Below are 18,807 nucleotides of genomic sequence, written 5' to 3' on the forward strand. Positions count from 1 at the left end.
ACCCTTTCTCTACAGGAACACCCGTATAACAGGCAACTTTCCTCTCCCCAATATACTTTACCTTTTTATCTTGGTCTTTTTTTGGTGTCTTAGGGAAAGTGTCATATTTTTAAAAGCATGCTGGAAAATACTGAACTTCTCTTCCTCTCATGTCGGCTTAACCGTAATGACTGCATAGATGTTTTTAAATTAATTCTAACGGTGACTAACTTGGGGTCATTTTGCTCAAAACATAGCTCTTGGTCCTCAGAGCGTGTTAGGTGACCAAAGAGGGTAGGTCAGGTTGCTGGGATGGCAGTACCGAGCACTGGGCGGTGTGGGCAGGTCTGACCCTACCACTCTTCTCCCACTCCCATACATAGTTCAGCCCTGAGCCATGGTTTAGGTGCTAAAACGCTGCCCTGTCGCCTTCCCTCTGCACCTCCTAGCACAAAGGCAATGGGGAGAAGGAGGAAGAAAGGTGATGCTGGACTTTCTCCATCTTAATGGATGGACACCTCTCTAGAGCAGCAGCGAAGACTCAGGCGTCATCCTCGTGGGGTCCCAGTGCACCAGAAAGATCAGTGTGATGGTAGGTCCAGAGTGTGGCGAATCCCACTGGCATTTTGGCTGTCCCACGGCACCTGGAAGCCATCCCTATCTTCTCTTTAAGATTTATTCTCAATACCATTTCCAGCTCTTGTACTATGATACTGGGTTTTAGGACTCTGCTTTGACAGGCGCAATACCATTAGTATGTTTAGTGAGAGGAAAAACACTTGATAAATGTTGCATGCAAATAGCTTTTTGACATTGTAGTATGAATTGAAGTCATCTGACTGTGTGGGAGTAGAGCATTATTTCAATGAGAGTTTATATTCTCTTCCAGACTTTTTTTTTTTTTTTCTCACTAATGAGAATGTGCATCCTTGGTGTTATGGGGTTCTCGGTACTTTGTGACCTTGTTGCATGTCCATATAGAAATGCTGAGGCTGCTACGTAAATATTCAGTCTTTTGTTGTACACAGTTCAGACTAGTTAAAATGGAGTACAACCATACATATCTGTGTTTAGCAGAGTAAGATGGTGCATTAAGTGTTTGGGGGATAATAAAATACCGAGGATTAAACATGGTAAATCTGCTGCATATGATAAACTTGGAGCTTTCCGGAACCCCAGATGGGGTTGCTACATCTATGCCGTGACTCCAACTCGCAAAGCGTGAGGACCGGCTGACCCCATCACAGAAATGGGAAGGACATAAGGGAAAATCTGGGGTCACTCTCTGCCCTTAGGGAGCCCATGTCATGCAGCTGCAGGGTTTGTTCACCCCAGGGAGAGTAGGGCTCCCGTAACACTCCCAGGGGCACTGTCCCCCGCTCCTACCACCTCTGATTTGGATCTGATCCAGTGCAACTGTATCTGGGAAGAGCGATGGGGAGAAGAGGGATTGGGGAGTGGAATGATCAAGGCTAATTTCTTACCTTAATTATGGAAAAATAGTCCTGATAAAATATTATCTCTTTTAAATCCCTGCAGCTTGCTTACCCTCTTAATGATGACACTGAAAAGATAGCCACCTACTTCATTCCCCCCGTTATCATCTTCAATGGAAAACAAAATCCAAACTCTAGTATGGTTATTAATTTAACACTTTAAATAGTGGTGCCAATACCTCTCCAAATTTTTTTGTTTAAGTCTTGCATCCCAACTCTTTAGCTTTGCATCCTGGTATCTCTACTCCTTACGTGCAGTCTTTGTCTTCTGCTGCTACAGAAATGCACCATCTAATCAACAGTGGAAATCACCTCGACACTTCTCTCCCAGAACCCCAGCTCTCTTAGAAATTTGTGTAGGTTTTGACATCGACAGTACGATCCCACAATGTTTTATTGTTTAATTCTTTTCCTGAATTATTTCCTTTTGAAATATGCTGCCAGGTCCCTTAAATAACAAGGTTCATGTTGTCAGATGCTGTTCCCGACTAATATGAAGTGCTTCTCCCTGTCCCTAGGCGAGAATGTGGACAGCAAATTGGAGTCCTCAAGACAGCAGATGCCAAAGGACCAGTCAAAAGATTATGAGATAACAGTTCCCTTCCTTTTGAATGGAGAACAGTGGAGACCAGTAAATGGCATTTATTCAAAGGTTAGTCTCATTTTGCCTATTATTTTATTGTAAGATGTATAACAATTGGAAGGCATTAGGGGAAAGTAAATGCACAGTGGGTTTTTTTGTATTTTTGTAGTCTGCTGTCTAAAATTGTTACTTACCTAATTTAAGAAAGTGGATAAAGTCTTTGCTTGAAATGAATACCTTTCTACTGTAAAGTGACATTCTTATTTCTGATGGCATAAATGGAAGCTTGAAGTGAAATATTTTTTTTGAAGAGGCTAACATCCATTGCTTGAGATTGTATCACACACAACAGCAAAAGAGCCCCAAAACTGAAGGAGGGGCAAGTATAACAAGCACGTTTGATTAAATACAGTCTGACAGCAAGAACTTTAAGGAAAAGTGTAAATAATGTTGTTTTGTTGACTGCAGCCTGAGGCATTACCTGGAGCCCATCGTGGGAGATGGCCCCCAAATGCAATCGAGGGCAAGTCTCCCTTCACACTTTGCTTTCCTTTTGCCTAACAAGGGGATAATCTGTCACTGGCTCTGACTAAGCTGGGATTGTTTCTCCCTCTTGACAGGCTCTGATAAGCTTTCCTCTTTTTTTTCCCCTCAGACATTGGCTGATAATACAGGTAGCTGGTTTTAGGAGAAAAGGGCTGTTTTCTGTCTCCTTGGTCTCCTGCTTGAAGTATGAAGACAGGTTGTTGTTGTTGTTTATCACCAAAGATATCATGGGAATCTCTTACCCAACCTTTTTAACTCAGGTCCTGTTTTGTTCCAGCTTACTTTTTGTATTGTTCTTTTAATTGTCAGAATGAGGAGAAAAAAGTTAAATTTTTAAATAGTTTAAAAAACCACACAACCAAGCAAAAAACATCACACACAAACAATGCAAACAGCCCAGACAACCCATTAGAAACAGCTTTCTTTACTGCATTGGAAAGTGTTTCATGGAGAAATCCTACCTGACTACTGTCACCATTTGTGGGACACATTTTTGAATCATGCTGCTGATTGACAGAAGTAGGTGTGAAAAGAGATTTCAAAACAAGGGATCTGACTTAAAAAAAAAACATTGTCTGGACTAAAATTTTCCTTCCTTTTTCTTTTTCCCTTCCTAAATGGGAAAGAAGGGCCAGTTCTAGGTTTGAATATCTGCAGTGATGAAAGGGATATCATTGTGGGTGTATAATGGCTTATCTTAGAGAGATAACACAGATGGCTTCGTCCTAGATGTATGTGCAACTCTATTTTTAGATCATTTAATTAGAAACAGGCATTCTCCATATAGAGTTCTTTTAGCTACTCACTGTAGCTTTCTGAAAGACTTACAACAGAGTATCTTTATGTGAGTAATGATAATGTGATTTATATCATTAATTTGTTTCCCAGAATTGCTTTCAGTTTAAGATGAACATTAGAAAAGATTTGTGGTTTGTTAGAAAGATCCACGTGCTGTATCAGCACTTTTTTTTCTTTGAATACTTCTTTTCCATGGAAACTGTTATAAATTAAATACACAAAAGTGCAGATCAGGCTGTGGGAAGAACAACAGCATTAAACTGGTAGAGGAGAAGAGTAATGAATAGCTTGTCACATAAATATTGATCAAAAGCACAAAAGTTAAATACTGTTGTATTTGACGCTTAAATAGGACCTATTTTTCTTCAACTCATTTCCAAGTGTTCCTCTGTTTTATTTTAATTTTATATGAAGTAAAAAAAAGTATGAAGTACTGTGTACTTGTAACCAGGGGAATGGTATTGCAATAGAATACATAGTAAAATAAATAATGTGGTGGTTATAAAAATGCCAAAGTATTAAAGTTATTTGTGTATAGATAATTGCCTCGCAATGATAGTCCCATTCTCCAATCCATTGATCGTAAATACTCCTGCTTAACAATTAGTCCCTGAGAAACCCTGCTAGTCATTTAGTGCAGCCTACTCTTTCTTTTCCATCCTGAAGATAAAGCTGTCCTTTTATTTACCCCAGGAGTCACTGCAGTATCTGTTGGAATATCTCATTTAGAATCTGTCAGGAATTATTATTAAGCTAATGACTTTGTTGTTGAGGGCTGTCTATGCAGTACACTGTGCAGAGCAGAAGCAAAAAAGCTGAAACTAGTCACACTGTCTGATGGCACAAACACACAGGCCTGCTATTTCAGCAGCAATAAAATTACATTTACCGAGAGGAAAAAAATAAAAAAGTTACTTAACTTTAACCTGGTTTTACTTTAATACAGTTAGGGTGTACTTTTTCCAGGACATCTAACAATTTAGGTACTTCCTAAGAATAGTTCAAATAAATGGTAAGAAAAATCCAATTTTAAAATCAGACATGTAATCAAATTATATTTAAAGAATTTGGGTTTCCCTAAGTATAAATGTAGGGTTTTGTTTCTGGAGAGAACCTATCATTTACCGGACAGATCAATTTTCTCCCCACCCTCCCCACCCCAGGTCAAAGCTATAAGAGACTAAGACCAGGATCTCATTGTGGTAATATGATTTCAGAAATGCTGTTGCTTCTTTCTTGTTTAAAAAGGTGCATATGCTCATGCAAACACTTAATATAGTGAAGCACATTTAAAAAATAAAATATGTATACTTACGAGACGTTACTATGGAAATGCATGTATGTTTTTGCAACCGTACAATGCTGATCATTTAGTTAGTATTTGTTAACATTTCTCTTGGCATCCTTTGTTGCATTCAGAAAATTTAGATCATTTTCAGTTGGAATATTTCAATGGTGCCCAGTTACATTCTTTTATTAACTGCATATAATATTCTGTTGCTAATCCTGAAAATGCTGCTAAAATTAGTGGCTACTATTTTGAGTACCCGGCTGTTGCTAGTCAGGACTACTGATGAGTAACTGTATTTGTGGGTGTGTGACAGCGAAATCAGGACCCTGAAGTGTTGTGCAACGTTGCTCTGTGCTTTCAAACAATAGCTGCCCATATTCGGTGCAGATGTGATTTCTGTCTTTGCTGAAATTTTGTGGGCATTATAGAATGTGTTGATAGCTCATTATACATTACAGCTCCGGTTCTCCTTCCACTTCTCTTTTTCATTTGTTCATCACTTTGCATTCTGTGTCGATTTTTTTCACCAGTGCTTGGTTTAAACCCAAGAGGGTTGGGTTCTATTTTTCTTAGATTTTTTCTAAGGTTTGAACAAAATTGTTTCATTTTTATATTATTCAAGTGCAGGAAAAAGACTCTTTTCCCCGCATGTTTCCAGCTAAATATTTTTCTTCAAACTTGGCTTGAGACTTGCAAATCAAGCCAAGTTTGATGAGAGTTGGGTAAGTGATGTTTTAGTACACAGAACACTTTAGGGAAGATTTTTAGAAGACCATCTGTTTGGCTTCAGCTTTTATCCTCACACCCTGTTAGGGACACACACTGGTTAATGTGTGCCAGATCCCTGCATCACAGGAGCTGTAGGTCAGGTAATGTTGGTTGTGTTAGACCGGAGCCTGAAGCACGTGCCTTCTCTTGGAGAGACAAGCGCTAGGCAGGAAGCATTTCACGTGGGCATTAAGGGTTTCTTGGCTCCATTTCTATGCTGAAAAGGTTGTAACTGTGGGGAAACGCTGCCTGCCAGAGACCATCCAGGGCAGACATGACATAGCTGTAATGCTGGGGGGGATCCCAGCGTGGCATTGTGCTAAGCTGACATTCATTCTCCCGGAGTGACACACTCATTAATGAAGTTGGCTCGGTATCCAGGGTTTAGTCCAGGTCTTAAAATGCATCAAGTTTCTGGGAAATTGAAAGCATTTTGTGCATACATGATATGATCAATTATGCAAGTAAACACAGAGTCCTCAGGTTGTGGCATCTGTCACTCAGGTGTGGGGTTTTTCTCTAGTCCTGGCTGTGCTGGCATCTATAATGCCATGCCTTGGCACCTACAAGGACTCAGATATAAACGTGAGGCTGATCAAGTGCTTTGAAAGGTTTAATCCTCTTTGGTTTCTATAAGCGTACGAGCAAGTTAGGTGCGACTCTTCTTACTGGGTGATGCTTTGCCTCTTTTGATGCTTATGCACATACTTTTGTAATTCCGATCTCTGTATCCATCTGAGTACAACATTAAACTGCTCCATACGTAGGTGTATGCTCCAGTCAGGCTACGATTGCCATTCGTAAAGACAAATTTGGAGGTAGCTGAACCTGGGCAGGTATTGAAGGACCTGTAGCCAGGCAGCATGGGGCTCAGCACGGTTTCCCAAGAGCCACATGAGAAGCTGGAAAGCCCCGAAATGCTTTAGGTTGCTTTGAGTTTGCAAGTTGCCAGTCCAAATTGCTTTCAAATGGTGCAGAGAATTTGGGTTTTTAACATTAAATTTGGGTGATGTATAGAGGACAAGGAGCAAATCTTGCTGTGTAACTTCTTAAAAATAATTAACCATGAGAAAGTAGATGTACACAACATACCTGTCAATGGGTTAGACCCTTAATCCACGTGAATCACAGTGAGTCTCACCTGACTCTTTTAAAGTACTGCCACTGACCTCAATGTATAAAAAGTATATTGGAAAAGCAACCACTGCCCCACCTTGCTGAGAGCTAGAGCTCTTGTTTGGTGGCAGATGCTGGATGGCTTTCCACACACCAGGAGATTCGGATCTGTTGCTGTTGGCGTTAGAGACAAGCGAAGGAAAAGAAAGATGCCCATGGTGGGCAGACCTGCAGAGGGTTCCCTGATTAAGAACACCTATGACTCCAACACCGATGACTTTTAAATCCAAATAGATCAGAAATTTGTTTCCCCTGGGGGGAGGGGCGGGGGCTGGATTCAGAAAACATTAAAACTGCTGCAGCAAGTTTAAGATTTCAAGGCCAGATTCTGAGCTAGTGTGAATCAGTTTTCTTCCTTTGGCTGGGCTAGTATAAATCAGGTTTGCAAATCGAAATCTTAAAGAAGTGTTTTCAAAAAAAAGGAGAAAAGAAAGATGAGAAGACAGTTCCTTTTCATGTAGCACACTTTTTTTTCTTTCTTGGTGTTATGTTATACTTTGAATATAAACTTTAGCAATGAAATGCAAAGATAAAGATGAAGGCCAGCTATAAATATATACTTAGACCATATTTCTTCTGGTTTTTAAGTGTACGGTTGTCACAGCTCAAAAGATTCTGCATGTAAAGTGGCAGAAGATTACCATTTTTTACTGCTTAGCATGCATTGCATCTCACTGAGCTTGCAAAGAAGTAGCTTTTGCATTTCTGCCCGCCTCATTCGTGAAGTATTGTGTTATGGATTGCGTTCATAAACAAACATCAGAATCTTGATTATCTGTATGTCATCCTGGACACTGATTACTTGAATCTCAATGTGAAGTTCTCCACTATCTGTAAAAGTACCATGTGCTCTGACAGTTGTTAGTTATCTTTATGGTTCTCCAGATTTATCAAATGTATCAGATATTACACTGATTCTTTTCAAATTTTGCATTTTTTTTCATGCCTTCAATGTAAGGCCCTAATTCAACAGCTACTGAAATAGGGATTTTTGCTATCAGAACAAAAAATTATTGGAAGGAACAAGAAATAACTTTAAATTTGTTAAAAAGTCACAGGGATAATGCTGGAGACTCAAGAACATATTCGAAGCTGCCAGGCAGGGATGAGCCTTACCCATTTGATGCTATCTTTATGCTCTTGCATTACTGCATTTCTCTTGCAAAGTGGCAGAATAGGCACAGTCTATCATAGTCCAGTCTATCATCCGGAGCTAGGGTGTGCACACCAGCTTCAGTATTATTATGAAGTTATTGGTGCAGCCATTAGAAAGACCCCAATTTAACAAGATCTCAGTGGCGGTTCACATTTCCCCTCTTTGCTGCACCTCTCGGTGTTCTCGCGTGACTCTGAGATAGGATTTGATGCATGGAGTACAGCTGAGAGGCCTGCTATGTCAGATAATTAATTTAGTGCTCAGTGTTTTCAAGAGCAAGCCCATTCAAGTTTATTTCATAACTGGCATAGCCTTCGTGCAAGTGATAATTGTTTATATTCCCTTCAACAGAGCCTCCTGCTGTTCTTTTTCATTTGAAATAATTACCAAAGTTTAGACTTCCAGACAATTGTATTAAGAGGAATCATACAGCGCTGCTTAAACAAGTCTTTGAAGACCAAGAGGACAGCTTTCATAGCTCTTTTACATAGTTGTTTTACATATCTTAAGAGAGAGAGGCATAAACAGAATTTATAGTCCTCTCCATATTTTTATGACTCATGAGTATCAAATATAAGAGGCAGAGCTGTGCATGCTGTTAAGGCTGTGTCATCAGCTGGGAATGTAGCTTGGCACAGACAGCCTCAGCGGTGTGAGAAACTGCACTAATCCTCGATAAAATTCTCTGGGAGATCTGCTCCTTGAGCCTTTAATTAGTAACCTGGTAGTCATTAATTTAATAGCCTAGTAAACAATCTGTTATTTCTTTTGCTTTTTATTATACCTATACCCCTGCCTTGTAAGGCCACTGTGAAGGCTAATTAGTTCAAATATGCTCTATTATTTAATAACTCTTCTGCATTTGTTTAATTCGGAAATAGCATAATTTTTGCATTGAAGCTATTAGGAAAGGGAGTGTGTCACCTCCTCTGGTACTCGGCTGAATTTCTGTTGACTGTGCTAGTAGGGCTGGGTTGCTTCACTGGGTGAGCAAAAGCAGCTTAAAGCCATCCCTCTCACCTTGTCTTGTGCAAGAGGAGGTCCTCACAGCGGAAGACACGTTCCCTTCTTCTCAGCCAGCCCCATACAAGTGTTTAACCAATCGATCAATCTGATAATTTCATTTATGAAGTTTTTTAGAAATGTCAGTAGGTGTATCCTGGTTCTAGGGACTTGCTGGATCTTGCATAGTGGCTACAGGCTTGAGAAATTCCTGGAGTTGGGACCACCAATAAAAACTTTGTGTTGGTGATTGAGTAGGGGAAATTCTTTTCTCTGTCTGCACTGAATCAGTGCCCTAGTTTCAACTAGATATACTAGTATTCATTTCCTGCCTGAAACGCTTGGGCATACTGGGAAGTGTTAAGCAATTGGGATTCATCCCAGAAAACGGCCCATTTCATTTTTAGCTTAAGTGATACAGTGTGTTAAGTTTGTAAAGTTTTGTGCGATAGTTTATGCACGATATAAATAGCGGATATTATTGAGAGAGATTGCTATTTCAATAAACAGAAACTGTAGAGTTTTATATTAACCATCCACCAGACGCTCCCCCCCCCCCAGCCTTCCCTTAGCATCTTGGAGCCCTCAATAGGGTGAAAGTCCCTTTCATGAGCTTGTATCATGCTGAGCTGTTGGGAGGAATTTTGTCATACTTGGCCAGTAAAGATCGCCAGTGATATAATAGTCTTGGGCGAGCTCTGTCTCCCCGTACCACCCGGCCTCCCTCTGCCAGCAATTGTATACGATGGGATTCTGCAGAAGTGCTTTGTTGCATCTGCTGCCTGCGACCCACCGGCTATGAGGTAGTGTCTCAGATTTGAGCTTGAGGAATCCGTTCATATGTTCCCCTGTAAGGTGATGGGGCTGAAGCGATGTTCTTTGACATGAGTTTGCAGACTGGTATTTAAAAAAAAAACAAAACAAAACACCCAAACAAACAGATCATACTTTCCGTAATAAAATGGAAAAGATATTTTGATCTTAATGATGCGATTAATGCTAGCAACCCTTTAACGTGGTATTAAAATCTAAAACTAAGTTCTTGCAATTATGCAGCATTATGCTGGGTTTGTAAAGTGCTTGTACGGAGGCATTTCCATATTGAATTAATTTAGCTTACACTTGGCTATTTCACGTCTCTTGCAACAGATCTTGCAAGCGTAAGGTATGAATTTCAGTGTTGGATTAAAATAATACTTTGCTTTCCAACTATGAACATGTGATCATTTTTTTACAGGCAAAAAGAGAATCTCCCTTGTTCTTAATTCTTATTGTGATTGCCTTGAGTCAAACTGAACACAACGCAATTCCTGCGGCAGGCTCTCTCCCGCCATATGCTCTTGGTGTAGGGAGTGTTCGGCTCCGGCAGGAGTCGTTTGAGGGCTTGCAGGTAACGGCAGAAGCACTTGGCCCCTCCAAGGACTAAAGTCCTCTGAGCGGGGCAAGACCATGGAAACTAAGAGCTGCTGACATACGCTGTGATGAAGACCCTTATCTCAGGAAGCCACAGTAAATTGAATTGTACTCAGTGTATGTTTCAGGGATGAAGAGGTAAATTTAGCTGGTCGATCCACTGAGTCCTATTGTTAACAAGCCTGACGCCTTTGTTGTTGAATTATAATTCTATTTCAATATGATTTACTCAAACCCCAGTTGATTTACCTCTTCTATAGGACTACTTCTCATTTCTCAGAATTCTAATGAGAAATCATAGAGGTTATATGCAGTTTAAAGCTTGATAAGAAGAAAATAATTAGGATTGATTTAATAAGCTTTTTTTTAAACGCAAAAGTAATATCTTGACAATAAAAGGATTTCAAAGTGTTGCTATTTTTCTAGAAATAAAATGACTGCCAAAAAATCTGCCAATTGTTTTTGAAAAGCTTGTGTAGATGAGGAAAAAATGATCTGTATCATTTTGATATCATAGCAGAAAGTTTGTGTTCCATTTGTCTCTTGAGGAAATTGTGTGTCCCTTTTGTGCACTGTCTTTCCTCAAGGACACAGTTTTAAAGTATAATTGAGCTTTCGAAGCTTAATTTAACAAAGCGATTGCAATTTATGGCGTTGTAGGCGCAGTGGAGTGATGAAGCTTAGTGAGACTGGAGAAGAAATCCATTCGGTGATAATTTGTGCGACGCATTTCCATTTGCATGATGCGTGTGCGTGGCGGGGATGCTGCCAGAGTCTGCCGGCATTTTGCTGGACTTGATCTCATCCCTGTCCTGCAAGGATGTGCCGGTGATATTTCTGGTCAGTGTAACGATGAATCTGCTAGCGACGCTGGTGGCACCGGAGTATGTGTCTGCTCACCCTGATACAGCGGTTAGACACACGCGGTCGCTTTGGCGGGGCCACTGAATCCGAGGAGGGGTCTTGTCGCCTCTCGTTGCTCCTCAGCAAACCAGAATGCATAAAGCCCCGTTTAGATCTCCAGCTCTGACTTTGTCATTGCCTTTTCATCCTCTGCCTCAAGTCCCAGGACACTAATATGTTGTTTCCTCTGAAGTTTGAATCACTCTCAGGAAATGAAGTGCTCTTAGGTCCTGCCCTCATTCCTTGGCCCTTACTGTGTCTCCTGCCTTAGGATCAACTTTATTTTGCTTCTGCTGAATGAATTTGGTCCCCTTTCCTCTTCTGGCCATCTCCCTCCACCAGGATCTACTGGGCGGTTTCTTGGCAGGCTTCATCTCCTCGTTTGCTCCTTCTCTCCCCGCTGACCGCATCCTTTGAGGAGCGCTTCAGCAGACCCCCACAAAAATGGTCTTTTTGGGGTGAACCTGCCAAACCCTTCCCAGCCAGTCATCACCCTCTGGAGTGATTTGCCACCTTCTGAGGTGGCAGCATTTTACATTGTGTGTTTAAAGTGAAGCCTATAGATAATTTTAGTATTCAGGGGAATTGTATTTGTTACCCGAGCCACTTAAATGGGCAAAGGAGCAAACGTTTTTAGTCAGAGCTGCTGCCTAGCTAGGGGAGGATCAGATCTTCATTGAGATGCCTAATTTTTGCACGTTGTTGGATGCTATTTTCTGGCACACTTCATTTGCATGAGTGATGGAGATGGCAGGCTCCTTTGGGCAGCAATCTTGGATGAAATCCTACACTGGTGTCTCTCAGATGACATTATTTACTCTAGTTTCACCCATTCCATCATCTTTCGCTAGATGTTTTCACATTGAGTACATCTTGTACTGAAAAAGAAATGCTGCTGAAGGAGGTCTGCTTCAACTCCTGGCAAGTGATGATGAGACAAAAGCTCTTAGATGTGTTAATCTAAACAGCCACAGTATCCCTGCCCCAGAAAGGACTGTTTCCTTGGCAGGTACTGAATCTGCCTTTTTCAAAGGAGAGGGGAGTTTCTGGAAATGAATCTGTTGCAGGAAAGGCCAATAAGAGGAACTGTGTAATTTTGTCCTCAAAGCAACTTCTAGCATATTACTCTTTCAACATTGCACACTCCCCTCTGCCTACGCTGACACGGTCAGGGTGCGTTTTCAGCAGCAGAAGAAAAAGTGGGATCCCTAAATCGAGTATCTCCAACAGAAACTGCCTTTCTCTTGGTTTCAACAGACAGAAACATTGTCTAAACCAGACTTTTTTTGGCATTTACTGGCATTACTAAGAAAGAGTTGGCAAGGAAAGCTGGCAGAAGGAGATGAGTTGGATAAGCTTTAAAGATTTCTTTTTTTCTATAAAATGAATATCCAGAAGCTGTGTAAATGTATTTTTTCAGTTTAAAAAGTGTATAGAAGGACAACATATACACATTTTTGACTGAAATAACATCTAAGCTGGCTGTGCCCTCCAAATTCTTTTCCCTCAATTAAAAAGATGGGGGGCGGCGGGGGGGGGAGAAAAGGCAAAACAAAACAACACCTCAGGAAATCCCTAGAATGTTTATTCGGGAACAGACCAGCCTGTTACAGTCATTAGCTTGTGAAGGTATTTCTGTTATAGTCAGAGGGCAAAGTGAATTTTAACCTTTTATTGCCAAGAGATGTCATGTTTGTTAGTGAAGTAGCTATTGAGATACATTGAAGCATGTAAATTACTGTGAATAAGTGAGTGGCATGTGTAAGAAACAAAACCAAACCCGCAAAGTACGCCCTGCAGAGAGAAATTAAAATCAGCTTAAATGCCCATAATTAAACATAAATTACTGTATTTCATACTTTATTGAGTTTCTATTTTTTACTTTAACATTTCTGGTTGTAAAAGGCTTCAATTGCAACAAAAAGATATTTCAGAATATTGACCTCCTTTTTTCATTGCAAGTTTAGTGCAGAATCGCTTACTGCCATGGCATGTTGATTATAAAGGAAAAAAGGGAATAGGGCTGGACTGGTTTAAACTGTGATCTGTGGGAGCCCTCCAGACCAAAGTGGTTGTTTCCCAGGATCCCCATAGGAGGGAGAGAGGAAAGGAAACCGCTAGTCTATGGAGACCAAGCATCAAGAGCCTGGGAACACTGCAAGTCGCAGAGGGCAAATTTAAGATACGGATGGAAACAGTTGGGGGTTCTTTGAGATGGAAACCTAAATTGTTTTCTTTGTACAGTCAAACATCTCCCCTTTTATTGTCTTGCCCTTTTCCATCTCTAAAATGGGAATAAAGTTTAATCCAAGCCGTGGGACATCAATTTGAGTTTGGTAGTGGCCTTTTCAGATTAGAAGTGTTATTTGTATTTGTACTCTTGCTGTACAACTTTTAGGGAGCAAGGATTTGCTGCTCTGGGGGTAAGAGGGATGTCTTGCATGTGTGGATAAATCACGCATGTGTTGTCAGAACAAGGGAACAAATATTTTCAAGATTTTAGTTCTCAAAGAATTAAAGAGGAGGAGTGTTTGCAATGCTGCATACATGGATTTTCACTGTTGCAATCTTGGAGGCACTTTAAGAGCAGCTTGTAAGTACTATGAAGAACATTAATTGGGATTTTTATAGTGTGTGATGAGCCATATTGATCTCCCAAGTTTAGCATGATCACCTTTCTTTGAAGGAGATTAACAGTGATGTGAAAACATTTTATTTTAAACAACATTTTGAGAAATAGTATTTTAGTGTATTATGTATTTTTCTTTCATGGGTACATTTTTACTGCTCTCAAATATGCAAGTTAATCATCAAGCACCAATTTATTTTTAAAATTTAATTTATTAGTTTTTAACACACTTCCATCCATCTTTTTGTTAACTAATTTAAAAAGAAATCTCTATGTGTAGAATTGAAATCAACTCTATTTTCAGCCTTCACAGAATTAGGATTTAGCAATTTCTCCAAATCTGTGTGTTTGAGATGGAGAGAATGACAGCTACCTTTGTGCCATTTCTTCAAAAGAGATTCCTGAGGCCTCCCCACCGCATTGCTGAATTTCTCAGTAGGTATATCTGTATCTGTATCAATATAGTAGGTATATCGATATCTATATTGCTATCTATATCTAAATCATCTGTATCTACACATACATACAGATACTCTGTTTCCAACCTTGTCTCAGAATTCAGCTCTTAAATCATGGTTTGAAAATTTTTTGCAACAATATGTGAGGAAAAAATGGCTGAATAAGGTTACAGCAAGATTGTGTGTTGAAATCAAACCATAAAACCAAGTATTTGAGAGGGAAGATATATACCATTAAGTAAAATTCCTATCAATGTTTCCGCTTTGCTAGGACGTGTTATTAGGAAGGAATTACATTTAGAAGCAGCGAGCTTATCAGTGTGTCCTTGTAACGTACTTGCCAATGTCATGAACTTCATACATGTAGATAGTGTCGTTCTAATTTTAGGACTAGCCAGTGGAAAAAAAAAAAAAGCATATTGTAAAAAAAAAAAAACCAAACCAGTATTCAGTCATTGAAAGTGTGGATATTTTCTGTGTCATCATTAAAGAGCTTAAAGATTGCAACAGGATCAGCTGCCACAGACATTTTGGTTGATGTATGTGAAAAAAGTGCCTTGTGGGGCTCCTCCATTATTGTGTGTTAGAGCTGAACAGTATTTCCTATAATTCTAATAATTTGGGGCAAGAAACAACAGGAAATTGATTTTTTTTTTTTTTTTCACAGAAAAATAACAAAAATTCTTCACAGCCTTCATTACTAAACAATTTAGATGGAGAGCCCAGTCTCTGCTTCAAGTCTTCAAAGGCAATGTTGGTTTGTTATTCCAGCAAAATCTTTATCTTTCTGAGTGAAAGACAAATCACTATATCACTGGTAAAACACAAAGCTGTGTCTCACCAAGGTATATTACTTAAGCTGAATGCAAATTCTTACATTAGCCATCACAATCAAGCCAAATGATTTGGAAATACCACAGCATGCTTTGTTTTTTCAGCAGCCACCATGCCATTTTACATTTTGACATTCTATATTTTTATATTTTATGTGTATATTTTCTTGTCATAGCAGTGAGAGTTTCAAAAGTTCCTCAAGAGCAATAGTGAAACTACTTTCATGGTCTGTTCTTTTGGTGTGCTGTCTGGCACCTGACAGTCTACTGTGAGTTAGTGAGAAATTTATTCAGCATAAAATAAAGTCATACGGCAATTTATTGCTGTCTTTACCTACCCCACAAAATCATTCCTCTGCATCTCTTGGAATGTGCAAATTTGCGTCTTCAATTTTAGGGAGCTGTATCTTGTCTGTTGATGCAATGTCACCGTCACAGCCTTAATACATGGAAAGGAAATAACTTTATTTCCCACATATTTAGCCTAAGGTAAAGTTTGTATGTGCAAGGGATTCTTATCTGTGAATTTTGATTTACAAACTAAAATTTGATTGAGTTGTTGGGGGGGGGGGGGGCAGTTGATAAACCTTCTTTATCAAAGGTATCATGAAATTTAGGGTTTTTTAAAAACAGTCTCTATGTAAAAGCAAGTAACTGTTGTCTGAGGGAATAATGCAGCATCCCTCAGCGAAGGCAGTCCAGAGTCAGTTGCTCAGGCGTCCCTCAGGGGACAAGTACACACATGGCATCTTTGCTCTCCCTAATTCTTTGTCCAAGTGCAAGCAGTTCATTCAGTCCTTAAGTGTTATTTTCTTGTGCATCTTGATGAGTTGTCCACCTGAGTTCCTCTCTGAAACTCTTCAGTCTTCTGGTGAGCACGACTTCTCATTTAAGCTTTGTGATAAGGCTCTGAACTGCTTCTTCCCGCGTCATCTCAGGCAATCAGCACAGTAGGGGGAACCCCCGCAGAGCCCTTCTCTATTTATACATTGATAAGCCTGGGTGAAAATTTCCAAAAAGACTATATATACTTTTAAACCTGCCAGAAGACTCTGGCTTCTTCCTGTGCTTCAAAGTCCCGCTCTAACTATACTGTGTTTGCTGACACTTGGCTATACAACGTAGTGGTACCCGTATCTGGCAAACACTTGCTATTTATAGAGACACTAATGAACCTTTCCAGAAGCCTTCCTCTTTGCATTCTGCTAACTTGTATGACTCAAGAGTACAAACCCCAGAAGTCTGGTGCGATATGTCATGTTTTAACAGGCAAAGTTTCATGCACTCACGTTGTTGAATTTCATTTAAATATGCAACACGGTGCAGCATTAAGTTTGGTTTTTTGGTTTTTTTTTTAAAGGGCTGTAAAGGAGTGGTAATTCAGTAGTTTAGGTGCATACCTCAATGAAAGGTTGGACTTCTCGCTTTCTGAAAAGAAAAAAAGGAGTGTTGAATGGCTCAAGTGCAAGAGTGGGGTTCAACTAATAATCTAGTGGTTGGAGTACTCATGAGTGTGGGCAGGAGGCTGCTGATGGGGACCAGACCACTGAGGCATTGAACCTCACAGGAGACCGCAGCCCTGGAGACTGTACGTGTTTCGTACTAGATCCTCACGGAATGATTGCCGGGAAGGAGAACAGCCATTAAAATAAACGAGAGCGAGCGAGCTCACCAGGGGAGAACACAGGAAGGAGAGCAGGGAGTGGATGGAGGTGTGAAACCGTGGCCCACGGTGGGGACCAAGGAACTGGGACTGTCAGTCGAGAGAGGAAGAGGTTGGGAGGAGACATGATAAATCTTCCAGTATGTAAATGGCTGCAGGAAAGTAAGAGGGGGTAATTAGTTTCTGTGTCACTGTTAGATATGCTCCCTGTCTTGCAGGGACAAGAAGAATGGCCTTACAAGTAAGAGCTCAGTAATGAAGATAATGAGAAAAGGATGTATTTACATGCATATAGTGAGGAAGGGAAGCTTTGAAGTCTCTCAGAGTGCACTTGATTTTCAGAAAAGCCAGAGAAACAGCTGCTAATGAGAGATAGAATTGATCCTGGCATGGGGCAGGAACCTCTGAGGTCCCATAAGCCACATTTTCTATGATTTGATGTACAGTGGAGACCATTATTTCTCCTTTATAAAGACCTGCTTCGCAAACTTTTGCCATCTCTACTTTTCAAAGTATAAGTTTTGGTTTTTTTCTGAGTTTCTGAATACCTAAAACTTCAGAGGGAACACTTGGGTTTCTTGGCTAGGACTTTGTTGCCCCATAGTTTTTCTTTCTCTTCTAATTTTTAGTTTTGCACAACTTAGAATCTGACTCTAAATAATACACAGACAACTAAAACATTAACTATAATCCTGTCTCAACCGGACAAAGAGAAAATGCCCTCACAGCAGTTGAGCCTTTTGTTTGTTCTTTTAAATTTTATTATTAATTCAAGGATGGACACTGAAATCACACAGTGGATCAGGATGCCATGGAGACTGGGATATTTATAACCTGAAGAGGTTTGGTTTAGGGAGGAAGTAGTTACGGCTCTGGAAGGACTTGTTAAATTTTGTGCTGTGTTGCAGAGTTCCCATGTAATCATGGACAAATCAATTAGCTTCTCCGTGCTGTAGTTGCTCACCTGCAAACGGAGATAGTGGCACATCTCTGCCTCATAGGTGCTCGTTTGCAGCAGTGATAAAGGCTCTTATGAAAATGCAAGATAGTTTTAGAAAACAGTAGTAGACAGCCTGAGGAAATCCTTTCTTTGAGGAATTTTGGAGGCTCAAGAAGGAGATGTATAAGCCATTCTGTTGAGACAGGTTATGAAAAAAGACGGTGTCCATGTGAACTGTTGACGGTGTCCTGTAGTAGCACTTTCCTTATTGCCTCTTTCCGAAGTGTACGCTATAAAATGTTGTAAACAAACCTTGCATGGGGAGATTAATCTTTTGAAAGCTGGGTGAAGTCCGTTTTGTATATCTTTCTGGATTTTATGGAAAACTTATTATACAAAAATAATCAGGCTTCACCAGAGGCCCTTCCATGGCTTTCTGGGAGTCTAGTGCCATAAACAATGTTGGGTGGCAGCAGCAGACTCGGATCTGTGTCATCTGTTACTTTGAGAAGCATCAAAGCTTCAAAAGATTTTCAGGAAGGGGGAAGGGAGGAGAGGATTTAACTGCAGTGCATCATAAATAGACCAAATCCTGAGATGACAATTTCAACTGTTTACAATAAGCATGAAGTAATTCAAAACATATTCTGGGACATTCGGGTAGTAAAGTCCTGGTAGATCGCTTGGGCTGTGTTGCAGAGCTGTCTTATTTTTAATTGGCAGTGAACAGAGACATGGTGATAGATTTGGGGTTTTTTTGGTGTTTGTTTTTTTTGAAGGATCATCTGAAGGAAAACATGTTCCATCCAGAGCTGGTTGTGAGTCTTTTTTTTTCCTTTCAGTACCTTTTCTGCAGTTTTGTGTCAGTAGCTATGAAGGAAGTAGATGGGATGCAGACCGTGATGTGTTTGGGGCAGATAATGCTGTGGTTGGCCTATTGTTAGAAATTTTCAGGTGTTCAACAGATTTTTTCACTCAGTGCTCCTCAGTAATATATCTCTTTTGTGGTTACCCGCTCTTCCCAATGCTAAGCTGGAAAATATGATTTTTCTGTTTCCATTTTATCTTTCCTTTTTTTTTTTTTTTTTTTTTTTTTCCCCCCAAAAACGATAGTTGGTTTGTAGGTCTAGGTCTAAAAGGAAGGCTCCCCTGTGTCTAAAAGCGAGAATTTTC

The 18,807-nt window shown here is 40.1% G+C and overlaps 1 protein-coding gene across 1 annotated transcript in view; it reads left to right on the forward strand.

Moving 5' to 3' along the window:
• Window positions 1-18,807, forward strand: part of ADAM12 (ADAM metallopeptidase domain 12) — a 185,998-nt gene that overhangs the window by 15,334 nt on the left and 151,857 nt on the right. The window contains 1 exon segment of the mRNA XM_030030998.2: window positions 1,994-2,127. Coding sequence (XP_029886858.1) covers window positions 1,994-2,127 — 134 coding nt within the window.

Source organism: Aquila chrysaetos, chromosome 11 (assembly GCF_900496995.4).
Source record: "Aquila chrysaetos chrysaetos chromosome 11, bAquChr1.4, whole genome shotgun sequence".
NCBI lineage: Eukaryota > Metazoa > Chordata > Aves > Accipitriformes > Accipitridae > Aquila > Aquila chrysaetos.